The sequence below is a fragment of the Ziziphus jujuba genome, chromosome 1 (genome assembly GCF_031755915.1).
Source record: "Ziziphus jujuba cultivar Dongzao chromosome 1, ASM3175591v1".
NCBI classification, from domain to species: domain Eukaryota; kingdom Viridiplantae; phylum Streptophyta; class Magnoliopsida; order Rosales; family Rhamnaceae; genus Ziziphus; species Ziziphus jujuba.
Window position 1 is genome coordinate 10829340 of NC_083379.1, and position 24461 is coordinate 10853800.

General features: G+C 29.8%; 3 protein-coding genes and 2 long non-coding RNA genes across 5 annotated transcripts; 2 read left to right on the plus strand and 3 right to left on the minus strand.

Moving 5' to 3' along the window:
- Positions 1-190: 190 nt before the first annotated feature.
- Positions 191-2036, minus strand: LOC112490109 (heavy metal-associated isoprenylated plant protein 47). Its single transcript, XM_025069563.3, has 2 exons — positions 1767-2036; positions 191-1684 (listed from the first exon to the last, which is right to left on the minus strand). The coding sequence occupies exons 1-2, from the start codon at positions 1836-1838 to the stop codon at positions 1457-1459; spliced, it is 300 nt and encodes a 99-aa protein (XP_024925331.1). The 5' UTR covers positions 1839-2036; the 3' UTR covers positions 191-1456.
- Positions 2037-4676: 2640 nt separating this feature from the next.
- On the plus strand, positions 4677-7347 carry LOC125422919 (uncharacterized). The gene is made up of 5 exons (XM_060819068.1): positions 4677-4997; positions 5082-5582; positions 6556-6615; positions 6712-6787; positions 6875-7347. The coding sequence occupies exons 1-5, from the start codon at positions 4677-4679 to the stop codon at positions 7345-7347; spliced, it is 1431 nt and encodes a 476-aa protein (XP_060675051.1).
- Positions 7348-15210: 7863 nt separating this feature from the next.
- Positions 15211-16012, minus strand: LOC107416262 (heavy metal-associated isoprenylated plant protein 47). Its single transcript, XM_016024742.4, has 2 exons — positions 15870-16012; positions 15211-15705 (listed from the first exon to the last, which is right to left on the minus strand). Exons 1-2 carry the CDS (start codon positions 15873-15875, stop codon positions 15478-15480), a joined length of 234 nt encoding a protein of 77 aa, XP_015880228.1. The 5' UTR covers positions 15876-16012; the 3' UTR covers positions 15211-15477.
- Positions 16013-20655: 4643 nt separating this feature from the next.
- On the minus strand, positions 20656-21293 carry LOC107416287 (uncharacterized). Its single transcript, XR_001581284.4, has 2 exons — positions 21155-21293; positions 20656-21056 (listed from the first exon to the last, which is right to left on the minus strand). It is a non-coding gene; the product is annotated as an uncharacterized LOC107416287 (long non-coding RNA).
- On the plus strand, positions 21053-22226 carry LOC125423598 (uncharacterized). The gene is made up of 2 exons (XR_007242303.2): positions 21053-21272; positions 21373-22226. It is a non-coding gene; the product is annotated as an uncharacterized LOC125423598 (long non-coding RNA).
- Positions 22227-24461: the final 2235 nt, after the last annotated feature.

Below are 24461 nucleotides of genomic sequence, written 5' to 3' on the forward strand. Positions count from 1 at the left end.
TGGAAAGACTTTATATGTGCGTAGCCAAAAACAAAAACAAAGGAAAAAAAAAAAAAAAAAGATTTTTATAATTGCACAAATACGGAATAAGATAAATATATATATATATATATATATATATTTCTTGTTTGAAATAAGAAAAAGAAAAAGGCAATTTTAGTTTTGCCTCAGTTTTCAATACAATGTGCCATTGTGCCTTAGTTTTCCCCCTTTGTTTTTGTCCTACGTCATAAGCCTTGGTTTTGTAACTTAGTTTTCCCTTATCTTGAATAAGATAAAAATATATATGTATTCTTCAATTTTAGTTTTGCCTCAGTTTTCAATACAATGTGCCATTTTATTTATTTATTTATTATTATTATTTTTTTTTTCCCCTTGGTCATAAGCCTTAGTATTTCTGTGTTTGGCATATCAACACAATTGTGGTTAGTGGTAGTATAGTAATTTCATATCCCACAATATAGGGACTTAATATTTACACAATTTTAAGCTTATCTGCCTCGTAATTTATTCCCATTTTCACTTCCAAGTTGAAATTGGAAGTTTTGAAAATGATAGATTATATTCCTTTCTAATCTCTTCTGTAGAGATCTTTCGAAAAGTAAGTAATATAGAAATTATTAAGGAGAACAAAACACAGACTACCTTTAAGAAGCAAAAATAAATAAATAAATAAATATTAAAAAAAAAAAAAAGCATTAGCATCGAAATACACACAACCCAGTTCCACCAGAAGCTAGTTTTGCAAGAAAACAGAGGCTGAAAATTTGAAAACCAAAATGGTTATCACTAATCAGCAAGAAAAATAAATAGAAAATAGAAATACAAGATAGAAAGCAATCAAATAAATTAAACCATGGGATGGAATTTACCAATAAAAGATGTATACTTAGCAAAGTGAATTTCCACCTTCCGACTGGACTGCTGACCAAGCGAATCATTCAGATTTGATAAAAAGTAACGTGTTCAAATGAAAATAAGACCAACGTCTCCTAATCATTTTTAGTTTTTTATCTTTTGGATAGGGATTGCAATATTCTAAAATTAAAGAAGATTTCACCCAAACTTGGATTGAATCTAAAATCTGGAAACATATTTTCAATGGTTTTGGCCCCTAGGAATAACATCTCTAACACATGTGCATGGCACCAATCCTTTTCCAGAGTGTAAAGGCTCTAGATAGAAAGAGACAACCATTGATGAAGTAGCACTAATACAATAGCCTCCACTATTCTACTCTCTTACCTGAGAGTCTGAGCCTAGAACTTAAAGAGTCTGTTTGGTTTTATATGGCCGAAAGCACTTTTTTTTTTTTTTAAAATTATTATGGATATCACAGTATCCTGGTGGCTCCAAAGCTCTATCTTTGTATTTTCAGGCAGTGTTAAACCTGAATCTTCATCGGGATCAATAATAAAATAGGGGAAGACCGTGGTTGCCGCTGTTTTGTTGATTGTTACTCAAATAGACTTCCCCCAACACTGATAATCTCAGCTGCTCCCACTTTGGTCCTTAAAATTTTTACCAACTTCACAGCATCATTTCCATTCCCAATCACCAGCATTTCGTCTCTATGATCCCCTTCTAACCTCACAGAGCCTACTCCATCTGCATTTCTTCCAACCTCGAGTGCTTTGGTTTTGGATTTCTGGGAGTTCATCTCTACCTTCATCACAATCTTCATCTGAAAAAAAAAAAAAAAAATAGGCAGATAAATATATTACTCATCATGTTGTGATTATTTCAAAGTGAAAATATTTACTTACAGCGCATATGCTGTCTGTTAGACCTTTTGTTATTCTTGATCTTCTTCTTGGTACCCTCTCTACTACACCCATAAGAATGAAACCTCAAGAAAACAAAACAGTGCTTAATTGTTCGAAACACAGGACCTTCTAAACAATAAGCTTAATATAGAATAGAGATATATAATTTTTTAGCAAATTGAACGAAGCGTTTCATTGATAATTTTACTGTACATATATGAAATAGAATTGAGCCATAAACAGTGTTTTTTGGTCCCACACATTATTATTTCTTTTTCTACGTATTAGATTTTGTAGTAGTTGTCGTTATTTCTTACTTTTCTTTTTTAGTCTTGGTCTTGATTTTTATTTCTGGTAAAAGTTGGCATATATTTCATAACGAAAACCAAATACCAAAGCCGTGTTCACAACGCGTATGTTTATTAAGAAGCTTCTATTTACACGGTACTTCTTTAGCCTTTACACAGTATTTTCAGATTTAGAATTGAAGACATGGACCACATGGTTAGGTAAGATGATAGTCTCCTACAAATCACAGTCTTTATGAATCTTGCCATTTGGGTAAGTGAAAATGAATGGGGAAAAAAAAAAAAAAAAATTTGAGATGAACCATAACTTTCTCGGTGGCTTTAACTGGTGGTGGTGGACGATAAACGTAGTTCATAAGAAAAACTTCCTAATTTAGGGTAAAACACACTTTACCCACTTAAATTTTAGTCTCTTTTTTTTTTTTTTTTTTCACTTTACCATTTGAACTAAATTTAAACACATTACCACCTATACTATTGTTTTGTTGTCATTTTAATACAATTGCAAATTGCTGTTAAAGGAAATATTACAGAATACCAATATGTGCATCTCACATGATAAAAATCAAGGCATTTGATGGAAGGAAAAATTGATTTAGGTTGAATTTGGGTTTCCACGATTGAGAAGCAGAGAAAAAAAAAACTTTGGTTTTTCGTTCCCCTGCTCATATTTTATTTAACAAAGGATTTTCAAATCCTTTATTTATTTATTTATTTTTATCATAATCATAAAGCCCCTATTCTCAATAAAGTAATAAGATTTGGCACAATTTGTAGCAATCTTGTATATTCTTCATTCAAAAATTGAATCTTCAGAAGTTCCCAAGTAATTTTAGACTGCAACAACAAGCTGTTAAGCAACTTGGTTAAGATGCCACTGGCCACTGGATGTGATTCTCCTTCCAACTTTATTGAAGTGCATGACTGCCTTTCCTTTTGCTATCTCCATATATTCTCATATAACATGCCATATAAGAAAATCCACAGCACGGACATAAGCGAAATCAAAAAATCAAAAAGCCAAAAAGTCAATTATTAGTTTAGAAATTATTTCAAATCCTTTGTTTGTAAATCTTCTGTTAAGGAAAATATGAGCGAGAAAGGAAGATCAAAGGTTTTCTTCTTTTTGGTATAAAAAATTACTCTAGGCCTGTTTGGCCAACTGTTTTTAGAACACTTTTTTGTTCTTGAAAACATAAATTTGTTTTTAAAACAACAAGATAATTGTTTGGTCATTTGTTTCTAAAAACAAATCCAGAAAACAAATTAAAAAAAAAAAACAAAATTGGAAAAACATCAAAAAGATGTTTCCACCTGTTCTCTCACCTTCGCCACTCGACTGTTCTCTCACCTTTGCCGCTTGACCCGCTCCTTCATTGGTCTTCGAAACTCACCGCTCTTCGAACCACTCACACCAGCTAATCTTCATCGAACAGATCTCTAATAGCCAGCCATTCCTTCAACAAATTTCGAACAGATCTCTGCTCTTGAAGTTCACCAATTGAGGTTTTTCTTCTCTTCTCAAATCTTTCAACGTTCTATACTGTTATATTGATATACTGGTTGGATTTTGTATTTCTGTTGATAAATTAAGCTTGTTTGTGGTTTTGTTGGATTTGGGTTTAATTGCTTATTATCGATTGTGAATTTTTCTTGGTTAACCTTTGAGTTTCATACCAATTTCACGATACTCTGCAACCTTTCTTTCTTCTTCTTCTTCTTCCTTTCGATGTCTTTGATGAAACTTCTTTGTCTTTTCCCTCTGTCGGGCTTGCCATTCCTAAAATAGAAAAAATAAAAATTTTTAAAAAAAAGGAGCTCAAATTCAACCCAACTTTGCACATATACTAAGTGGTATTCGAAACCAGTCAGAAAGTCACTTTACATCGAATACATGGTCGAAGACGAACTGGATAATGGTGTGGGTGGCATGCAAGTCAGCCTCAAAACCTTGCTTTCCAATTTCCTTTTTTTTTTCTTTTTTTTTTTGGTTTTTTCTTTGGGGTCTTTTCCTTCTTTATTAGATAACCCGATACAGAAGGAGTGAGAGTGCAACTGAATAATTGTACTTGGGATAGACGGAGATAGATAAATAATCTTCAAACTAGACAAAACCTTTACGTACAGGACGTTTAGGTGCAGTTTGTTTATTTGTTTTGGTAAAGCTATCACCTTAAGCCAAGGTCAGTTCTATCTTTGGGTTGAGGGATCAAGGGGGAAGCAGTAAATGTGAACCTATTGCAGACCACAGAGAAATGGATAGGAAACAGGAGCTAGAGATATGAATGTAGATTAATATTAGTTCCATTTTTTTTTTTTTACCAAACCCATTTTTGACAAATGGGTTCTGCTATGTTATGTTTTTACTGAATGATGAAGATTGGTATTTACACTATTGTTAATTTGGTCTTCTAGTTTCACGTTGATCATCTTTCTTGCCTTTTCATTAATTGTTTTGTCTTTGTTTCAGCATGGAATTTGTCTCTCTCACTTTCTATAATGATTGCCTTTGCTGAAACTTTTAAATTTCTAGAAATGTTTATGGTGATTGCTTCAATTCTGCTGTTTATGTTTTCTATAGTATATTTGTATGATGTCAACTATGGAAAATGATAGTGGTGATGATTCAACACTATGGGGTGCTACCAATGAAAAGATTTATATAGATGTTATGGTAGATTTGATAAACAAAGGTGGTATGAAAGATGGTCAGTTCAGTTCAAAGGAATGGACTAATATGCTTGAAGCTTTGAATAATAAATCTAAAAGAAACTACAACATGAAGCAAATTAAGCAGAAATTCAATAGGCTTCGAAGTAAGCATCGTGAGTTTAGTGAGCTGTTGCAACAAACTGGATTTGGTTGGGATGTTGAAACTAATACTGTGAATGCTACAGATGAAATGTGGCAAAACTATATACGGGTATATGTACTTTTGTTTGAGGATATACAATATATTATTATTATTATTATTATACGTTGATGAATATATTATTTATTATTTTAGGTGCATCCTAAAGCAAATCAATTTCGAAAGAAAGGATGTGAGCATTACAAGCTATTAGGAATTATATTTAACAAGTCAACTGCTACTAGAGTGTTTCGTCATGCATCTACTAGTGATTCACCCAATACTAATGATGGGATGGAATTGGAGGCTGAGAGTGCACATGTTAGCATTAGTCATGATGATCCCCTTTCTACTCTCGATAAATTAACAAGCAATTTGAGGAAAAGCACTGCATCATCTAGCTTAGAACGTAGAAGTAAAAAGGAAACTACGTCACAACAAATAAGTGATGCAATCCAAGCATGGACTGAGACAGCAAAGGCAAAGATAGAAGTTGCTAAAGCTAAGGTAGAAAAATATAAAAGTTTCTACACTGTGGATGATAATAGTATTGGTAATGCAAAAGATTGTTCCATTGCTACATGTGTGAGCCTTCTTGAAGCAATAGATGGAGTTGACAATGCTACTTATCTTAAAGCAGTAGAAAAGTTGAAAGAGGTAGATTGGAGAGAGATATTTATCCATATGTCTTCGCCTAGGAAGAAGGCTTGGTTAGATAGTCTTTAGCTAGATTATCATATATCATACTTATATCTTTAGTTGGATTTGATATATTAGGATTTTATTTTGTCGGTTTAATGTTTTTGAATAATATGTTTGGATTTTTTTAGACTTTTGTATGTTTTATATGTTTGGATTTTTGGACTTTATATGTTTAGATGATATGTTCAAATGAATGCTATGTTTGCCTATAATTGGTTAATGGTGTGCTTGATTATTGGATGGTTAAATTATTTTAGAAGTTAAGATCTCTTAATTCTTTCGTCTTAATATATATTTATATTTTAATATTATATGTAGGAAGGACAATAGGTAAAACTCATCTATGGATGATATAAATAGTTCCTCTTCCTCTAGTTCAGATGAAGAGTTTCAAGACTTTATGATGTTTCTTGATGTATGTCAATACACTGAACGTTTTCTAGAAAAAATACCTCAAATAACTTCAATGTTGAGTGGTCAAAATTTTATAACAGAATTGTTGAATGGGAATGGAAAAAACATGCTATGAGTTGTTTCGAATGGACAAAAATACTTTTCTTTCTCTTTGTACTTGTTTGAAGCAACATGAATATTTGAAAGATACTAAAGAAGTTAGAGTTAAAGAAGCACTTGCTATGTTTCTTATAATAATTGGTCACAATGTGGGAATGAGACTTATAGCGGATCATTTTCAACATTCCCTTGAAACTGTGGATAAACATTTCACTTTGATGCTAAGAGCAATATATAGACTTGGAAAAGAATTGATATGTCATACAAACTCTCCATTGCCTTCACACATCGTCAACAATCCAAAATATTTTCTATGGTTTGAGGTAAATACTTGCTTTTGTAAATATAATTTATGAATTTTGTTACGCTTAGTTACTTTTTTAAAACTAATACTATAATATTTTGGTGTTTTTAGAAATGTATTGGTGCAATTGATGGCACACACATAAGCAAATATGTTGCTGCTGAAAAGCAAGTTAGCTATAGAGGTAGAAAATCTATAGCGACTCAAAATATTTTATGTGCATGCAATTTCAACATGATGTTTACTTTCATTTATGCTGGTTGGGAGGGCACTGCAAATGATTCAAGAGTTTTTCTTGATGTAATTACAAGATCTGAGAATAAATTTCCATTACCTAAAGAAGGTAAACATAAAAAAATTTATTGTATTATTTGATTTTTTTTAGTATAAAAAATTTCCATACATGATTTCATTTTTAGTATCTTTTTAGGTGAATATTATGTTGTTGATTCTGGAATTCCATGTACTGTGGGTTTTCTTTCTCCATTTCGAGGTGAAAGATATCATTTGCAAGAATATCATGGTAGAGGTCGCCAACCAAGAGGACCAAAAGAATTGTTTAATTATAGGCATTCATCACTTAGAAATGTTATTGAACGTTATTTTGGTGTGTTGAAAGCGTGGTTTCGAATTTTGAAAATGATGCTACCTTACAAGCAAAGTAGACAGCCTTTGGTAGTTATAGCTTGTTGTACACTACATAATTCCATTCGAAAGTGGGCACAAAATGATGTTATGTTTAGACAATGGGAAGAAGAAGAACAAAAGATTGAAGATGAAGAAACTAGTACAAGTGGATCAAACAATAGTATAGACTTGCCAGACGAAGCAGCAACAACTATGGCAGCTTATCGAAATAAGCTTTCACAAGTAATGTGGCATGACTATGTTAGTCATATGTAAAAATTAGTAACTTAATGGATATTTATAGTTGGAGATTTTATATTAGACTTATAAAATTTAATTTCCTATTAGCAATAATTATTTTATTATATAATATCAATTACGTTTAATAATTTATTAATAAAAAAATAATTGATTGATAATGTGGCACACATGGAATGGAGAGATATAGTTCTAGAAAGCTAATTATAAACCAATAAAAAATTATATACATACAGTCAAAAAAATATATAACTATATACATATATATATATATATATATATATATATATTATAATATCAATGAATCAATACTAATAGGAAAAAAAATAAATCAATAATAATAGACAAAAAAAGTTCAACGGAAAAAAAAAGTTATATTATATTTCACTATATATTTTATATTATATATATGTATATAATTCATTAATATGTGAATGAATTAATATTATGTAAATATATATAAATATATTATTGCTACATATATTATATATAAGGTTCTTTGTATGAAAGAAAAAAAAAAAAAAAACCTTGTATGTAACCAAAAAAAAAAAAAAAACAAAAACAAAAACAAAAAACTATTTAAAAACATGTAACCAAACATGTTTTCTGTTTTTTGGTATTGAAAACTGTTTTCAAATATCAATGGCCAAATACTCTTTATTTTCATTAAATAAGAAAAAACAGTTTTCTATTTTCATTTCTGAAAATAATATTTCAAAAACTGAAAACAAAAAACATGGCCAAACAGGCCCTTTGTTTTTGGCATCTCTTCTTTTGATCCTAAGATAAGGAAATCCAAAGAAAATTTTTTCTTCCATCAAAATGCTCGTGATCATGGTCATGTAATGTACACATGTTGGCATTGGATTGATTTTCCGTTAACAGTGTTTGAAATTGTGCTAAAACAACAAACAAAGCAATGGTATAGGCAGTGAAGAAAATACCGTTGTCGATGAAAATATCGAAGATATAAATTTCCAGAAATATCGATGGAAATGTTGATATCGATGAAAATATAGATAAGGTTACGGAAACTGTAAATTTTTAATTTAAAATACAAATTTTAACGTATGAGATAATTAATGTAGTAAAATAATATAAAAATACAATAATAAGAATACAATAATAATAAAATATAATAAAATACTCATCCAATTCGGCATATATACTAAAATCTTATATATTATATAATAAAAAAATTAACAATGTTATTTAATTCTTTTTAAATAGATAAAATTAAATCAAACACTAAAACAAAAAGATTGTATTGATATGCTACAATATAAAAAGCAAGCCATGTATCATTCCTTATAAATATAATATTATTATTTTATTTCTTTCTTTTTCCTTTTTCCTCCATGTGGGAAGAAAGATTTCTTTCTTATCTTTTTTTCTTCTTCCTCCCTTTGCTTCGTCTTCTTCCTCCCTCTCTTTCTCGGCCTAAACACACAAACACACAAATACACAGAACAAATCACATTCACAAACACACAACACACAGACCATTTTCAGATTAGATCTCAAACATACACACACGCCGGTTGAGATCTTCCCGAAATTTCCATCGACAACCGACGACAAATTGTCGATTTCTCCACCTTTTTTCCACCATTTCCATCCAAAAAAAGAAACTCCCACTGACACCTGGCGATTCAGGCAATATGCGTCGACTCCGACGATATTCCTCCGGTAACCATGATAGAAACTTCCCCCCTCCCCCCCCCCCCCCTCTCCCCCCTTTTCGTGTCAACGATGGACGATAACCGATAGTATCAATGACTTGTCAACCATCTTGGTGACATTTGTTTCCTTGGGTATAGGTGACGATGTATTGAAATTTTTAGCGCAGGTGGTAAAATGAAAAACAAGGTAAAGTATGGGTAAAGTGAATTTTATCCTTTTATTTTATTTATTTATTTATTTATTTCATGAGTGCTTCTACTTGCACGGTTCTTTTTCTTCTCTTTATACAATTTTTGACAAAAATTTCTAAAATGGCCATTCTATACCCATTTTATCTTATTTTATTTTTTATTTATAAAAGCATTACCAAGTTGTCTTCATCAAGTCCTATGGGTTTCTTGTTGGAAGGTTGTTGGAGCCTTGAAGGTGCCAGTGGACAAATGGTGTTGATAGTCTTTCCATGGGTTTGAAATTTTTTTTCATGTAAATTCTTTTTTTTTTTTTTTTGTTGATTGTCATCCTAATCAAGTAAATTAAATTTAAAATTATTAATAAGGTTTATCGCTAGTGACAATTACATTTGAGAGCCTATAAATTTATGGTTCAGCTATGAAAGTGATAAATTCATGTTTGAATGTCAAAGGTTTGTTCAATTTAGTTATTCGAATACCTAGATGGTTTTATTATTATTTTTTTTTATAAAAAAATTATATATATTTGATGATTTGGTTGTATGAAATTGAACATTTTATTTTTATCCTAACCTACAATAAATGTTTAAAATATAGGTATTTTTTAACATCGATAGGGATATTTATGAAATTTCATAAAATGCAGGGTAGAGGCAAAAAGGAATAATTTTAAAGTTTTTTTGAAAAATAGCCACCTGATTGCTGAAAAATAGAAATTTTTTTTTTAAAATCTAACCCACTTTTTACCTATCTGGATAAAAATACTCTTAACGAAGATATTTTTTTCTTTTCTCTATCAAAACGCACGTGGAGGGATAAAATCTAGTATTCTAATGAGCAAGAGAGAATGTACCACTCCAAGATTATTGATCTTGTTGGGGTGGGGGTCAGCAAGAAAAGCTTCGGTGACACCAGTGATGGGGTCCCTAGGAACTGGTTTAATGCGGTCCCACCAGCCAAGCACACTGGTTGTGGTTGAGCTTGAAATACACCTTCTTCTTGTACAACTCGATGCCAAGCATGATTTGAACATGGTGATACTGATCTTTTCCTACACAAAATCCTTTGGGTATTGGGCATGAAGAAGAGCAAAAGCATTTGGTGAGGCATTTGTAGAGGGTAGTAGGAGGAGGTTGACTAAGACAAGCCCTCCTCATCTTTTCTTCTCTTTTCTTCTTAAGCTCTTTTCTTTTTCCCTGTGGTCAACCTAATAACACTGTTGTCAAATTTTTTATTTTTTTTTAATTTTAATCATTTACAATGTTTTTTCAATTTTCAATTTTGATATTTCCAATTCATTATTTTTTTAATTATAAGTATAAATAACTTAACAATTAAATTAATATTACCTAGCTTAAAGACATTCTTATAATTTGACCGTCTATCATCTAGATTTTGGATTTTTATTTATTTATTTATTTATTCTTTGATTTGGAAGGTGGGTTTGAGAGAGAGAGATAAAATTAGATGGATATTGAAGGATAAAATTGTAACACGTTGGATTCTTTGAATAGAAAAAATAAAATAAAGCTTGGATTCTTTTTATTTTTTGTTTTGCTTTTCTAAGCGGTTTGAATTAGTCCTTAGAATATTAATCACACAAAGAAAATTGAATTTAATCATAATTAAATATATGAAGGCAAGGCAACCATGCTCCGGTTTGCTTCCTTACCATTGTATGTTTAACTGCAATTCAATTGACCATAAAATTTACTTTTTTTTTTTTTTTTTTGATAAACACCTCAAAATTTACTTTAGATAACCATGTGACTAGTCAACCAAGTTTCCAGTTGATGGCCCTTCAAAGATCAAAAAATAAAAAATCAAAATCAAGGAGGAAGTATGCTCATGAGACTTACAATAAAGAATTAAGCATATGAATTTAGGAAAAAAACTAAAGATGCATTGTTTTTCCTATATTAGCATTTAAATGTAAAGATAATGATGGATTATTTTGATGTTCATTTATCGAAGATAATAATGGATTTTGATGTAAAGATAACTAATTTACAGTCTACAAAATGTGGCATGTTTATTAGAATTCCATTTTGCACAAACCCCTTATATGTAACTCAATTCAAGCTTTTGGATAATTTTCCGTCTGTCGAAATTTTTTTCCTCCAAGCGGAAATCATTTTTCTCCTGTCGAAAAATATTTCCTCCTGTTGGAAACTGTCGAAAAATATTTACTCCTCTTGGAAACTAATTTCCTCCACTTGGAAAATCAATTTCTAATAAATGAATAAATTAATATTGGGGTAAAAAAATTAAGAGTGGAGATAAATATTATATAAGATGAAGATGGATTTAACAAAACATGTATTGACTTTTAAAATAAATAACCAATTAAAAGAAAATAAAAAATGATATATATTTGTTTTTCTTTTCAAAATCATTTGGACATTTCATAAAATGAGATGTAAACTAAAGATTTAAAATCAATTCCAAAATACCTTTTTCATTTGGGATTTAATTCTTAAAATAAAATTGTTAAATACATATTACACCATTATCATAACATAAATATAGCATTACCATCGAGTAGAAAATATAATATCCATGATATAAAATAATTATCGAAAGATATTAAACCAGAATGTTAAATTAAAAATTTTTAATTCGAAGCATAAGACCATGTATTCGTACAAGGTAAATGGATTCAGTATAAGTTGCACGATATACGTCCACAGTGTAGTAATGGGAACACATGCCATAAGGAGTAATTTTGCATTCTTTGCATGAGCATGTTTTTTATTGGAGGTTAACTGTGCATTTTAAACTCTCACCTTCCACAAGAAACTCATACATATTAACTATCTTCACACATAGCCTGATAGACTCCAAATTGAGAATTCTGAGTTGCTCTTCCATATGATCAGTCACAGGCTTTGTCAATTTTGCACTAGCAGTATGTCTTTCATAAAATCACCTTTGTAGTAAATCCAGTATGTGCTCAATCAATACTACTGTTAGCATCTTTCTAGCATCTAGCAAAATATCATTCAAGTTTTTTGCAATATTATTGGTCATGATAGTGTACCTTCTACATGGAGAAAAAGAATGGGCCCACCTTATAGGATCACATGATCGGATGTACTGTGCAGCCCTATTGTATTTTGCCTCAAATTGCCCCATATAAAACTCAAAATCTTTAACAAAATATGCTTTAGCTACGAACATGAAACATTGTATTATTGTATCATCATCTTTTGAATGTCCATTTGTCTTAATATTTATGCTTATGTGGTACGTGCACAGCCCATGGTATGCATTGTGAAATTCAAAAACTTTGATACTCCCAATGACCACCATCATTTTATAACAATGTTCCATTATATAAAAACCGCAATTACAATATCATCATCTTTTATTTTACTACAAAATTAAATGAATAACATTAAACTAGATTAATAACTATATAAAAATATGAATAATATTGAACAAACATATTAATTGTACCAAAAAAGTCATTTCTGTTTTTTTTTGGCCAAATATTACGCTTTCCTATTGAAGGAAAATTAGTGGAAAACCGGTGGAAAACTAGCGGAAAACTGGCGAAAAACTAGTGAAAGCTAACAAATTGGCTGAAAATGGATGAAGTTCATCTTTTTCGCCAATTTTCCTCCGTTTTTACAGGATTTCGCAATTTTTCAATTTTATATAATTTTTTCACTATTTTCATAACATATATCACCTAAGTATCATTAAATTCATATATAACTGCTTATAAACTAATTTATTACACACCCATATCAACAAATCTTAAAAGAAAATGAGAAAATATAAGAGATGCCAAGGAGAACAAATACATGACATGCAAAGGAGAAAATACATACCCATATCTAAATTTCTACCCGATTTTAACTTCGAATATGAGACAATACAAGAAAAAGAAAGTGAAAGTAGATGAAATACCAAAGGGATCGGTGTCACAAAGTGAAAATGCTTTTTTCAAAAGAAAACTAGTGCTTATTTGAGAAAGAAAAAAAATGAAAAAGTAAGAGAAATAACATTTTATAATTTTCAATTTAGTCAATAATATTTTTGTCCATAGTTGGTTTTTTTTTTTTAATTTTTTTTTTTTACTATTTTTTAAGTATCCATGTGTAAAGTAGCTATTTTTTGAAAAAACTTTAATTATATTTGTGTGAATGCGATCGATATACTCTGACAACTACAGATTCATAATTTTTACTTTTTATTGGAGGAAGCTTCAGGAGCAAGGGTTGCAAATGGACATACATGCATATTGCGTATAGGAAGGATTCGGATAACACAGAGGGTACGTTGCAACCAGACAAATTAATCAAAGAAACTAATAAGATTTGGAATTGTTTATATATATCCTTTGTTTTTTTGGATAAAATTTGTTTTTATGTACAGATATAAGAATACTAGTGTGGGTAAAGTTTCCTAGAAAGTGGTGTGCGAGGACCAATCAAGACCATCCGGTGGTCATATTTCAGATATTGACTAAAGTAATTTCCATAATAGACTGTATTTTCCCCATAAAATACAGGACCACTTGGACCACCTCATCCATATTACTATTTTCTATATATATATATATATATATGTTTATATGTTTATATGTATACGGTTTTATTTGCACTGATACTTTCTAAACTATTGAATTTGCTGCATCATGTCTCTTAAAACTTTAAAATTAGCAACCATACCTTTTTAATTTTCAAAAATATGCACCATTAACTCTGTTTCTGTTTTGCCATCAAATGTCTCATGCCGCTCACACAGAAAAATGACGTACCTTATGGCATATATCCAAGTAATGCATATAATATATCTCCGGCCATTTATAATTTTTCAAACTTAACATCTCCATTTGAATTTTTATTATTATTATTTTTATGAATAATATCTCCATTTAATTTGGTAATGCATGTATGAACGAATTTTCACTTTTCTTAGACAGGAAAAAGATTTTTAATAAACCATGCTCAAATACCATTTAAATTTATTTAATTTTGAATGGAGAAACAGGGGAGGGAAAAATGGAGGAGAAGAAAACAGAGAAAACAAAGAGACAGAAACCAGAAACCCAAAAAAAAAAAAAAAAAAAGCAGTTTTGAATACGCGGCGGAAACTTTCACATGACAGAGGGGGGATTGAAGTGGTATACCTCGCTGGCTTAAAAAAAACAGTCGCTTTGTGGAAGATGGACAACTTTACATATGAACTTTAGTGTCAATATCGTAGGCTACATGGTATATACTACCTTTTTTGATCATTTTATAATTGCCCTTATGGGCCCTAAGTTAAAAAAATAAAAGGAAATTTTTTTTTATTTCTAAAAAATTAATAAAAAAGCCATTTCACATAAGATATGCAGCTGTCTAAGTGGAAAAAGTTGTAGTCGTTTTCCGGATTAAGGTTTTGACTACTAATAAACCAAACCAAACCATTTTTCTGTCTTTTTTCTTGGCTAAATCCAGTTTGGTTCATTCTTTTTTGGGCTTTATTCTTGTCTAAGCTTTTGGCAGTTTGAAGTTAATGAGGACAAAATGTCTATTTGAAGCTAGTCTACGTTGTGAACACTTCCTTTCTTCCCCAAATTAACAAAGCTTTGCTACTATATATATATATATATGCAATGTGCCTCATTTTTCCATTAGTAAAAAACGGAAGCTTTTACCCCTGTTTACACTTTGAAGGTGCATATATATTCACTTTGGACATGATTTTCAAACTGGTTGTTAATTAGTACTGTAATAGTAATTATACCATGATAATATAGGGACATATAATTAACATAATTTCAAGCTTTTCTAGTGTAATAAAATTTTACCATTTAAGGTTTAAGAAGTGAGAACCATATATCTCCCTCTCTGTGTCGTTGACAGTTGACTCGTTTATTTGCTCCCATTTCACTTACAAGTTAAAAAGTGGAAATTTTTGAAATGGCTGTTTATACCTCATTTCCAATCTCTCCAGGAAAAATCTTCAAGAAATTAATTAATAAAAAGGAATTGTTAAGGAGAACATGGTAAATTAAAGAACACAAAATACCTTAGCAACAAAATTCACACAACCCACAAGAAGAAATTTAAGTTTTGGAAAGAAAACAGAGGAGGATGGGAAAAAGTGAAAAACCAATTATTGGTGATCACTGATAAGCAACAAAAACGGAACATAATCCCTAAGCCAACCAAGTCAAACGCTTAAATTTCTATACAAATTAATGAGAAAATAGAAAACCAAGATAGAAAAATTAGCAATTAAAATAAATAAACCCATGGAATGGAAACTTAGTTCTTCAGGAGCTTTTGACATCTGCAACAGTAACAATCTCAGTTCCTCCGACTTTCTTCCTCAAATTCTTAGCCAATGCCACAGCATCTACTCCATCCCCAATCACCACCACTTTGTCTTTCTGATCTCCTTCTAAACCCACAAAGTTCACTCCTTCTGCTGTTGCGGCAACCTGCAGTGCTTTCGTCTTGCATTTCTGACAGCTCATCGCCACCTTCATCACAATCTTTTTCTGCCAAAAACAAATCCCAAAACCCACAAATTTTTTAAACTCTATGAATGAGAATTAACCAGACCCATAAAGCCAAAAATGCAGAGAAATATTAATGAATATATGTCAAAGTGATATTATATATATGTATATTTATATATATATATATATATATACATACTTACCGCCATCTTTTTCTTGGTCTTTTAACTGGTATAGTTTCTCTGCTAGACCCAGAAGAAAGAACACGATGGTTGTAGAAGAAGAAGGGCCATGTTTATATATATGTATATGTGTGTGGAAACCTTGTTGGCCAAGGAAACGAACGCGTCAATGTCGTTCAATTAATTATGTTTCCCTACGTGGAATTGACTTGTGGCGTGTGCCACGGAAACCGTGTCTTTGCTGCCACAAAATACTTTTTCGTTGCATTTGTAATTTCTTTTTACATTTACTAGACTTCTAGCAGTTGCTGTTGTTTCTGGAAACCTTCCTTTTCTTTGACAATATTTGGGATTTTTCTCTTACCCTACAAAAGTCTTGGTCTTCTTATTTTATTTTATTTATTTTCCTTTTAAAGTCTTGGTCTAGGTAATATAAAGTAAAACCAAGCTCCAAAGCACTGTCCACAACTTTTATATGTTGTAATTTATGCCCCCACTGATATACCTCCATCAACTAATAAATTATTTTAGGGAAAAGAAAAAGACTACGTTTTTTCAGTCACATAAACATTTTTGTGTCGTACCTATACGTTTGGCCACATTTTCCACAAAAGTTAATTGGAGATAAATTTTCCACAAAAGGTAACATTTTCCACAAAAGTTTTCGCTGGAAATAAATTTTACTTACAGTTGTTTATTTGATTATTTAAGAACCTTAATAAGTAGTCATATACAGAAAATATAAGACATAAATTAATTGGAGACCAGAATTTCTACAACTATATATATATATATATAATATCAAGGGGACGTGGGGTAGAATAGAAATGGAAAAATCTACAATACAATCCGAATACGTATTCACTTTTCGATACACATGTTGGTTCCACATGTAGGTGTAGGAAAAGAATAGAAAGGACAATATTTACAATACGGTTATAACAGTAGTATATACTCCCTCTGATATCAGATTCACATGGATATTAAAGAGAGGGGAGTATTTATTCCTGTTTCACCAGAAATATTTCTTATAGAAGGAACCATGTATACTGTTTGCTTTGGTAGTGATGTACTTTTCTGGGCTCGCATTAATTAATTAATTGCATCCCCTTCCAATTTTGAGTCGTTGGATTGTACTAATTTTATAATTTTATTGACATTTAAAAAAAAAAAAAAAGAATTTTATTGACATATGTGTGAAAATGACTAATATGCTCTGACAACAACACTTTCACATTAATTTCTACCTTTTGTTAGCGTTGAATATTATGTCGTTTCTAGGAAGCTAGTTACTGTTAGCGTTGGATATTATGTAGTTTCAAGGAAGCTTCAAGAACATCCAATTATGACAAACTTGTTAGCCAAAAACTCTCTTTTAAGTCTAATTTATGCTTTTGTTTTGATTTTGTTAATCTAAACTCTTTGCCCAAGGCGCTTTCATCAGTCCATTTGATTGATTCCCTGGGTGCTGTTTGTATTCTCCATTTTGGAGGCCTTTTTTGTACTTAAGAGCAATTATCTCTCTCCAAACCAAAAAACAAAAAGAAAAAAAAGAAGAAGCAAGGTTTGCATATAGACATCATTACCAGAAAAAAAAGGATTGCATATAGATATGCAATTTTTATTTTTTTATTATTTTTATTTTTTGGTGAATGTTGCATATAGATATTCATACATGCATATAAGAAATGATTTGGACATTGCATCCAAACCAAATTAATCAAAGAAATTAAGATGTGGGATTTTTTTTTAATAAAATTAAGATGTGTAATTGGTTATATTTATATTATGTGTAAATTAATAAATTAATCTTTCCAACAAGAAAAAGTATAGAAAACTTAACAACCTAATCTTTAATGTATTTTACTGTTTTAGGTTAGACATTAAAACTTTTTAACAACCTAATCTCTACCTAATCTTTAATGTATTTTACTGTTTTAGGTTAGACATGAAAACTTTTTAACAACCTAATCTTTAATGTATTTTACTGTTTTAGGTTAGACGTTAAAACTTTTTTTTTTCATTTTCTTTTTTATTTTTTAAAAACAAGGTAAAAAAATTATGAGTTTTTTAAAGCATAGTAGATTCATACATGCATATAAGGAATGATTTGGACATTGCATCCAAACCAAATTAATCAAAGAAATTAAGATGTGGCTTCTTTTTTTTTTTTTTTTTTTTTTTTCTCTTCTCTCTTTGGGATAAAATTAAGATGTGTAATTGGTTATATTTATATTATGTGTAAATTGATAAATTAATCTTTCCAACGAGACAAAATATCGAAAACTTAACAACCTAATTTTAATGTATTTTACTATTTTAGGTTGGACATTAAAACTTTTTTTTTTCATTTTCTTGTTTATTTTTTAAAAACAAGGTAAAAAAATTATGAGTTTTTAGAGCATAGTATATATTTCTCTCTCTTCCTTTTTCCCATGTCTATATGACAATGAGTTAACGATATCCTAAATTTTTTTGTGCCTAATTTAATAAGACCTTCAAACCTATCGTCGGAAATAAAGCTTCAAGGGGACCTCCTTTTAATCGATCAAGGACTCGAATTTTTTTTTTTTGGGGGCTCTTAAGCTTACTTATTGTAACAATGAGCGAGGCTTATGCTTTTATTCGATGTAACAAAGCTAGCCCTTTACTTTTCAAATTTTCTCAATTTTTTTATTTTTTATTTTATTTTTTTAATGTGCCTTATTGCATAAATTATTATAATTATTATTTATTGTGAATGGGAGACCTTGAACTCAGACCTTTATCTGAAACAGTGGACTTTAACCTTAAAAGTATGGATATTTATTTATTTAGTTTATTTTATTCTTCTAAAATTTTAAATTTATAATAAGATATTTATTTTGATCAAAATTTTAATTCTTTTTTGACCTATATAAAAACCATGAACTGAAATTGAGAGTTTTAGTTGAAAAAAAAAAGAAAAAAAAGAAAAAGAATTATGATAAAAAGAAGTTGGAAAAATTGAAAACATTGGATCTAAATTGAAACTAAAATTAAAATTGAAGCACTCAATTAAAAATATACAAAAGGAAGGATCGAGCTTGAAAATGGGGGCAAACTAAAATGTTAAAATAAGTGTAGCTAACCATCTAATTAAACATTCATTGCTATATAGGGTGTTATTGTTACGTAGATCTTATGATTGTGATGACATCTTAATGAAAACTTGTTAGATCTAACACTTTTTTTTTTTTTAATTTTTTAAAGGGGGTCATAATTTTGAGCAAATTAAAAAGAATTTTGCTAGTTCTTAGCACTCGTTCATTATTAGTGGGACCCTGATTGTATGAAAATTATTAATTGTGGACATTTAATTTTAGTTGTTAGCATCCTTTTATATATATATATACTGAGTGAGGTTTACTTGGTTTATTTACACTTACCATTAGAAAGTTGCTGATTCTAAACATTTTTGGAATAAAAGTAAATTTATTGTAAATAATAAAAAATTATATATATATATATATATAATACTAAAAATATAAAATAAAAATTTAAATTTTATAATTATAACCAAATTAATTGTTAAATGTAAATGCCATTAGTATTTTATTATCACTTGCCATAAATAATATATTCAATTTAAAGTAAAAAAGAAAAAGTGATGATGAACATGTAGTAGATATATAAACAAAACAAAAGCACATATATATATATATATATATATATAGCTACAGTAGTACGCAGGTGATGGGGATGATAGTGTGATATTTTGTTGCGTTCTCACGGTTTGGTCACTGTCGTAATTGGCAAGTCAAACTTGGCAACCCCTCACAAGGGTCAGAGTACCAGTGACTGGCTATACACACAACGGTCTTCTCTAATTAAATACAATTAATAGTGACAGCTTAATTACTTTACTAGGGATAAATATTAATTAAGTTTAAAAAGCTTATTTTTCTTTAGTGGAGCTAAAAAAGATTAGTTGTCATCGACAGTAACGTTATATATATTATTTTTTGCCAATATTATATAATATGATATTTATTTTATACACAAATTCATCAAGACCGTAAAAACCATGCATATTAATTAAAAAAAGTGGTATATATATGCATAAAAAGAAAAACTATATGCAATTGTTGTCGTTAAGTAGCTTATGATGAGGGTTAATGTCTGATTATATTACCAGGATTATGTCTAATCAGCCTAATAAAAGCTATTCTTGTATATATTAATATTATATACACCTTACATGGACGAATTAAGCCCCAGAAAGGTCCAACACTAAATTGATGTAAGACAAATTGTGCAATATATTCAATTAAGTAGAAAATTATGTATGTGGATGTTGGACAGGCATTTGCCATCAGTAAGTTTCAACAACAGAGAGATCCAATCTAAACCAAATATATACAAATCAAAAGCCCCACAGCACAAACGCCCTGCTCTTCAGGCTTCTACTTGGTAGCCTGATAGCCACACATATATTTTACTCACTCTTCAGAAAATATTTTCTTAATCATCATCTCAACGTTCAAAATAAATAAATAAATAAATAAATAAAAAATCATAATCTCAAACTTATCCAAGAAGATATACCATCCATATATGCATGTGTATAAATATATACATATATATATATATATATATATCAATTAATATCTCAATAACATATCTATATCTCAATCAAACTTATCCGCCTCCATTACTTGCCAAAGGTCAATTAATATCTCAATTAATTGGGTAATCCATGCAAGAAAGAACTTTACTATTCCAGAAAAGGAAAAACCCAAAAAAAAAAAAAAAAGGAAAACTTTATAATTAAAACCACATGGTCATATACTCATATTCCACTTAAATTTAATTAATTTTTTATCCTGAAAGTGAGTGACATTGTAGAGGGGGAGAGAGAGAGAGAGAGATTAACAAAGTAAAAATAAAAGCTTACACACATTAGTTTTGGATGATAAGGCTGAAAAGGGAAAGGCACCACATATCTATCTGATTGTGATTTAGATGATGAAGAGCACAAAATGGTGTGGTTTGATTAAATATATAGATAGATATATGATGAGCCTGCGTGACTCCCCTTATGCCAAGTAAGAAGACTGCCAACACTTTTTTGGCAAAACTTGTTAGATGGCATTCAGGGAGCCAGGCAAGCTTTTTTTCCATATCCATCAAACTCTCCCAAAATACACTTTTACTTTGGCCTTCTTCAAATCCATATTCACAATTAACCTGCACAAACATTTTCAAGTAATAATTTACACCTCCAACTTAATCATATACAATAAACATACATAATCAGGATTTCATATACATCTACATGAACTTACTGTAGCTGCTGATCTCAGAAGATTTGCAGAAAAAGGAAAGAAAAACCAGAGAGACAAAAGGAGAGGCAGAGCATTACAGACTATAGAGGCAGAGATACTTACAATATACATATACAAAGTACATATATGTAGTTAAAAACTTCGAGCATTTATATATATATATATATATATATATATTAGTAATGGAATTGGTGTTTTGGATCTGGGTTTTGAAGCAGGTTGGTAGCAGGAGAAAGGTAATTGGGGGATGGGATATATAAAAAGGGAGTCGTTAAAAGCAGAGAGAGGAGGAAGACAAAAGAAAGTCCATGGAGAAAGAGAAAAGACAGGTACTGGAGAAGGCGGCAGGCAAACAAGGCTTAGGCTTTCCTTTCTTATTTCTTAATATAACAAATAGTTCCATACATACAGCCAAACCTGCCTGGGTTTTACAGGTACTCTCTTTTGGATTTTCTTTTCCCCTTGGAAAAGGTGATATATCCTTGCCCCCCAGAAAATTTCTTTTTCTTTTTGTTTCAACTTTTCCTGTTTTCGTTGTCAATTTCTTTTCTTTAATTAATTAGTTTCCTATTTCACCATTTTTTTATTTCAAAATATTATAGTTTACTTTTTTTTATTTTATTTTTTCTGAAACAGGAGTTACATTAATTGCGAAAATAAGATGATAAGGGGGGGTGTGTTTAACGGCTTTTGATGGGTTTGCAGAGGGGGCCAGAAAACAACCAGTGAATAAGACAAAGGCCAGAGTTGCAGCAGGGTGCGTTAGCTGAGTCTAAGCTTTGGTTGGTTCCTCAATAGTGAAACTGAAATACATGTATGGACGAAACACTATAATAATTAAAATATTTTAAAACCCACTCCAAATTTAACATATTCTTCAATTCTCCTCCCTCTCAAATTAGTTGAAATAGTATAAAAATCCTGTAAAAGAAACTACTGTTTCTGTTGGACTTTTTCCTCTTTCTAGAGTATACTTTTGGTAGATTTTTCTGAATAATCATACATGGATATTGAATTACAAAATTAAAAAAAAAATTAATTAATTAATCTTTTCAATTGTCGTTTAAGATAATATTTAGTTGTGCATGAGAATTGCATGAATCTATTTCTTTAAGAATGATTTAAATTCGAATCTTTGTGCGTTCATATATATATATATATATATAGTTGTGCATGAGAATTATGATTACTTTAAATTTGAATATTAAGGTTCCTTTTCTATATTGTTTCCGTTTCGTCAAAGAAAGGACTGAATAATTGGTATTTTCTTTGTTATAGTTATATTTTCTTTGTTCCCTTCAATGAATGCTGCAAAGAACTTTAACTCCATCATTGATGTTTGGGGGTCTTCAATCTCTAACCATAAGACTACTATTGACCTTGCTTAATTATATTATGAACATTACCTTTCTTTTAGGGAATATGTGTATGACATTTTCTTTTTCTTTTTTTTTTTTTTTTTGGGTTTTAAGGTATATCCGAGAGCCAATTTATGTGCAACTCAACTAGTTTATTCCTAGGTGATCTTTGAGGCACACTCCCCAAATTGGTTTGGTGCAGGCCCACTCCCTCATTTTGGCCATAAAATTGAACACTAGTTTTGTTTTGTTTTTTTATTTTTGTTTTTTGTTTTTGTTTTTGTTTTTGTTTTTTTGTTTTTTTGTTTTTTTTTTATGGTAAATAAATTGAACATTAGTTGATAAGGAAAGCAGTTCGCCTTAGTTACCAAGGCGCCTAACCTTTTAACTTTTGTTCAACGGTACTTTAAATAATGTTGAATTAAAATATAATCCAAATTTAAGTCAGTGGGTTTGAATCTATTCTCATAATTAATGACATTAGTAATAACTTCTTATAAATTCCTAAGTTAGAAAAGGCTGGAGGCATGCTTGGTTTATAAAATTAATATACTAATAGAATATCTATCTTATAAATTTAAATTTAAATTTTTAAATTTGTCAACAGCTATTTTATAAAAATAAATATATTTTTATTTAAAAAAATAGCAATTATTTTTATAATTTCAAAATTTTTATTTTTATATTTTAATCAAAATAAATTTTGAAATATATATTTCTTATCACATATTAAAAACATATAAATAAATATTAAATTTAATTTCAATTAATCTTTTTAAATTTGAATAGTTTTGAAAAAAGTATTTATAAAGATTAAATTTTAATTTTAAATATATAAATAGAAATGTACTTTTTTTTTTACTTTTCATTTTTAAAAATAATTATTTTTATTAATGATTATTCTGTATATGACTCAAGTCCGAGTTACATTTAATACAACAATAGTGCTTGATAGGTTTATTTATTTATTTCTTTTACTCTCAAATAAAAGGAGTAAAATTAGTACAAATGTTAGAGTGTATAGTACCAATTAAACGAGCGTCTAGTCCATTCAATTCCATTCCACAGACTAAGACTCGTTATGTACTTTTGGTCGGTGGGGGTCTGCTTCAGGACCACAGCCATTGTTTCCAAAGTTTATCTCATATTTAGGATCTCATGAGTCATGATCACCTTAAGTTTTTATTTTTTTTTATTTTTTATTTTTTTGATGGGGATGGTCAACTTAATTTAAAAAAGAAAAAGAAGGAGAAGGAAATTACATATATTAGTCTTTTTTTTAACAATTGAGAATTTATTTTTAGAGATTAAAAAAAAAAAAAAGTTAAAAAGGGGCATATATAAAAGCAAAATCATTAAAGTAAGCAAAGCAGGGACATGAGAGGTGAGGAGGTATGATGGATGGAAGAGAAGAGATGGAGAAGTGGGGGTCCGTTTTCTTTCATTAGGAGCCAGCCAGCCACTTATAATTTACATACATATGTATATGTACAGAAACATCCTCTCAATCTCATCAAACCCTTTTCTTTTTTTTTTCTTTTTTTTTTTTCTTTTTTTTGGCTGAAATCATCAAAACCCCCATGTTACCCCATTGACCCTCACTCTCTCTGATATTAATTAATTTTAATAGCTTATATATTTTCAATTAATTAAAGAATACATTATTAGGAAAATGGCTAATTATATATTTCCACATTAAAATTAATACCTATATAGTGACTTTCTTATAATCAGATAAAATTTGTTTTACAAAAAAAAAAATTCATCAGATCAAATTTAATTTAAAAAAAATAAAATCCATTGTCCATTGATGGAATATATTGGCCATTAATTACCGTCTACCATATTACATCATTTATCGGTGACAGAGGTTGTAGTTCTTTTCTTCTAGATGTTAAAAGCAAAGTTTCTATTTACGAGCAAATAGTTTGGTTTTGGTTGGCTGTTTA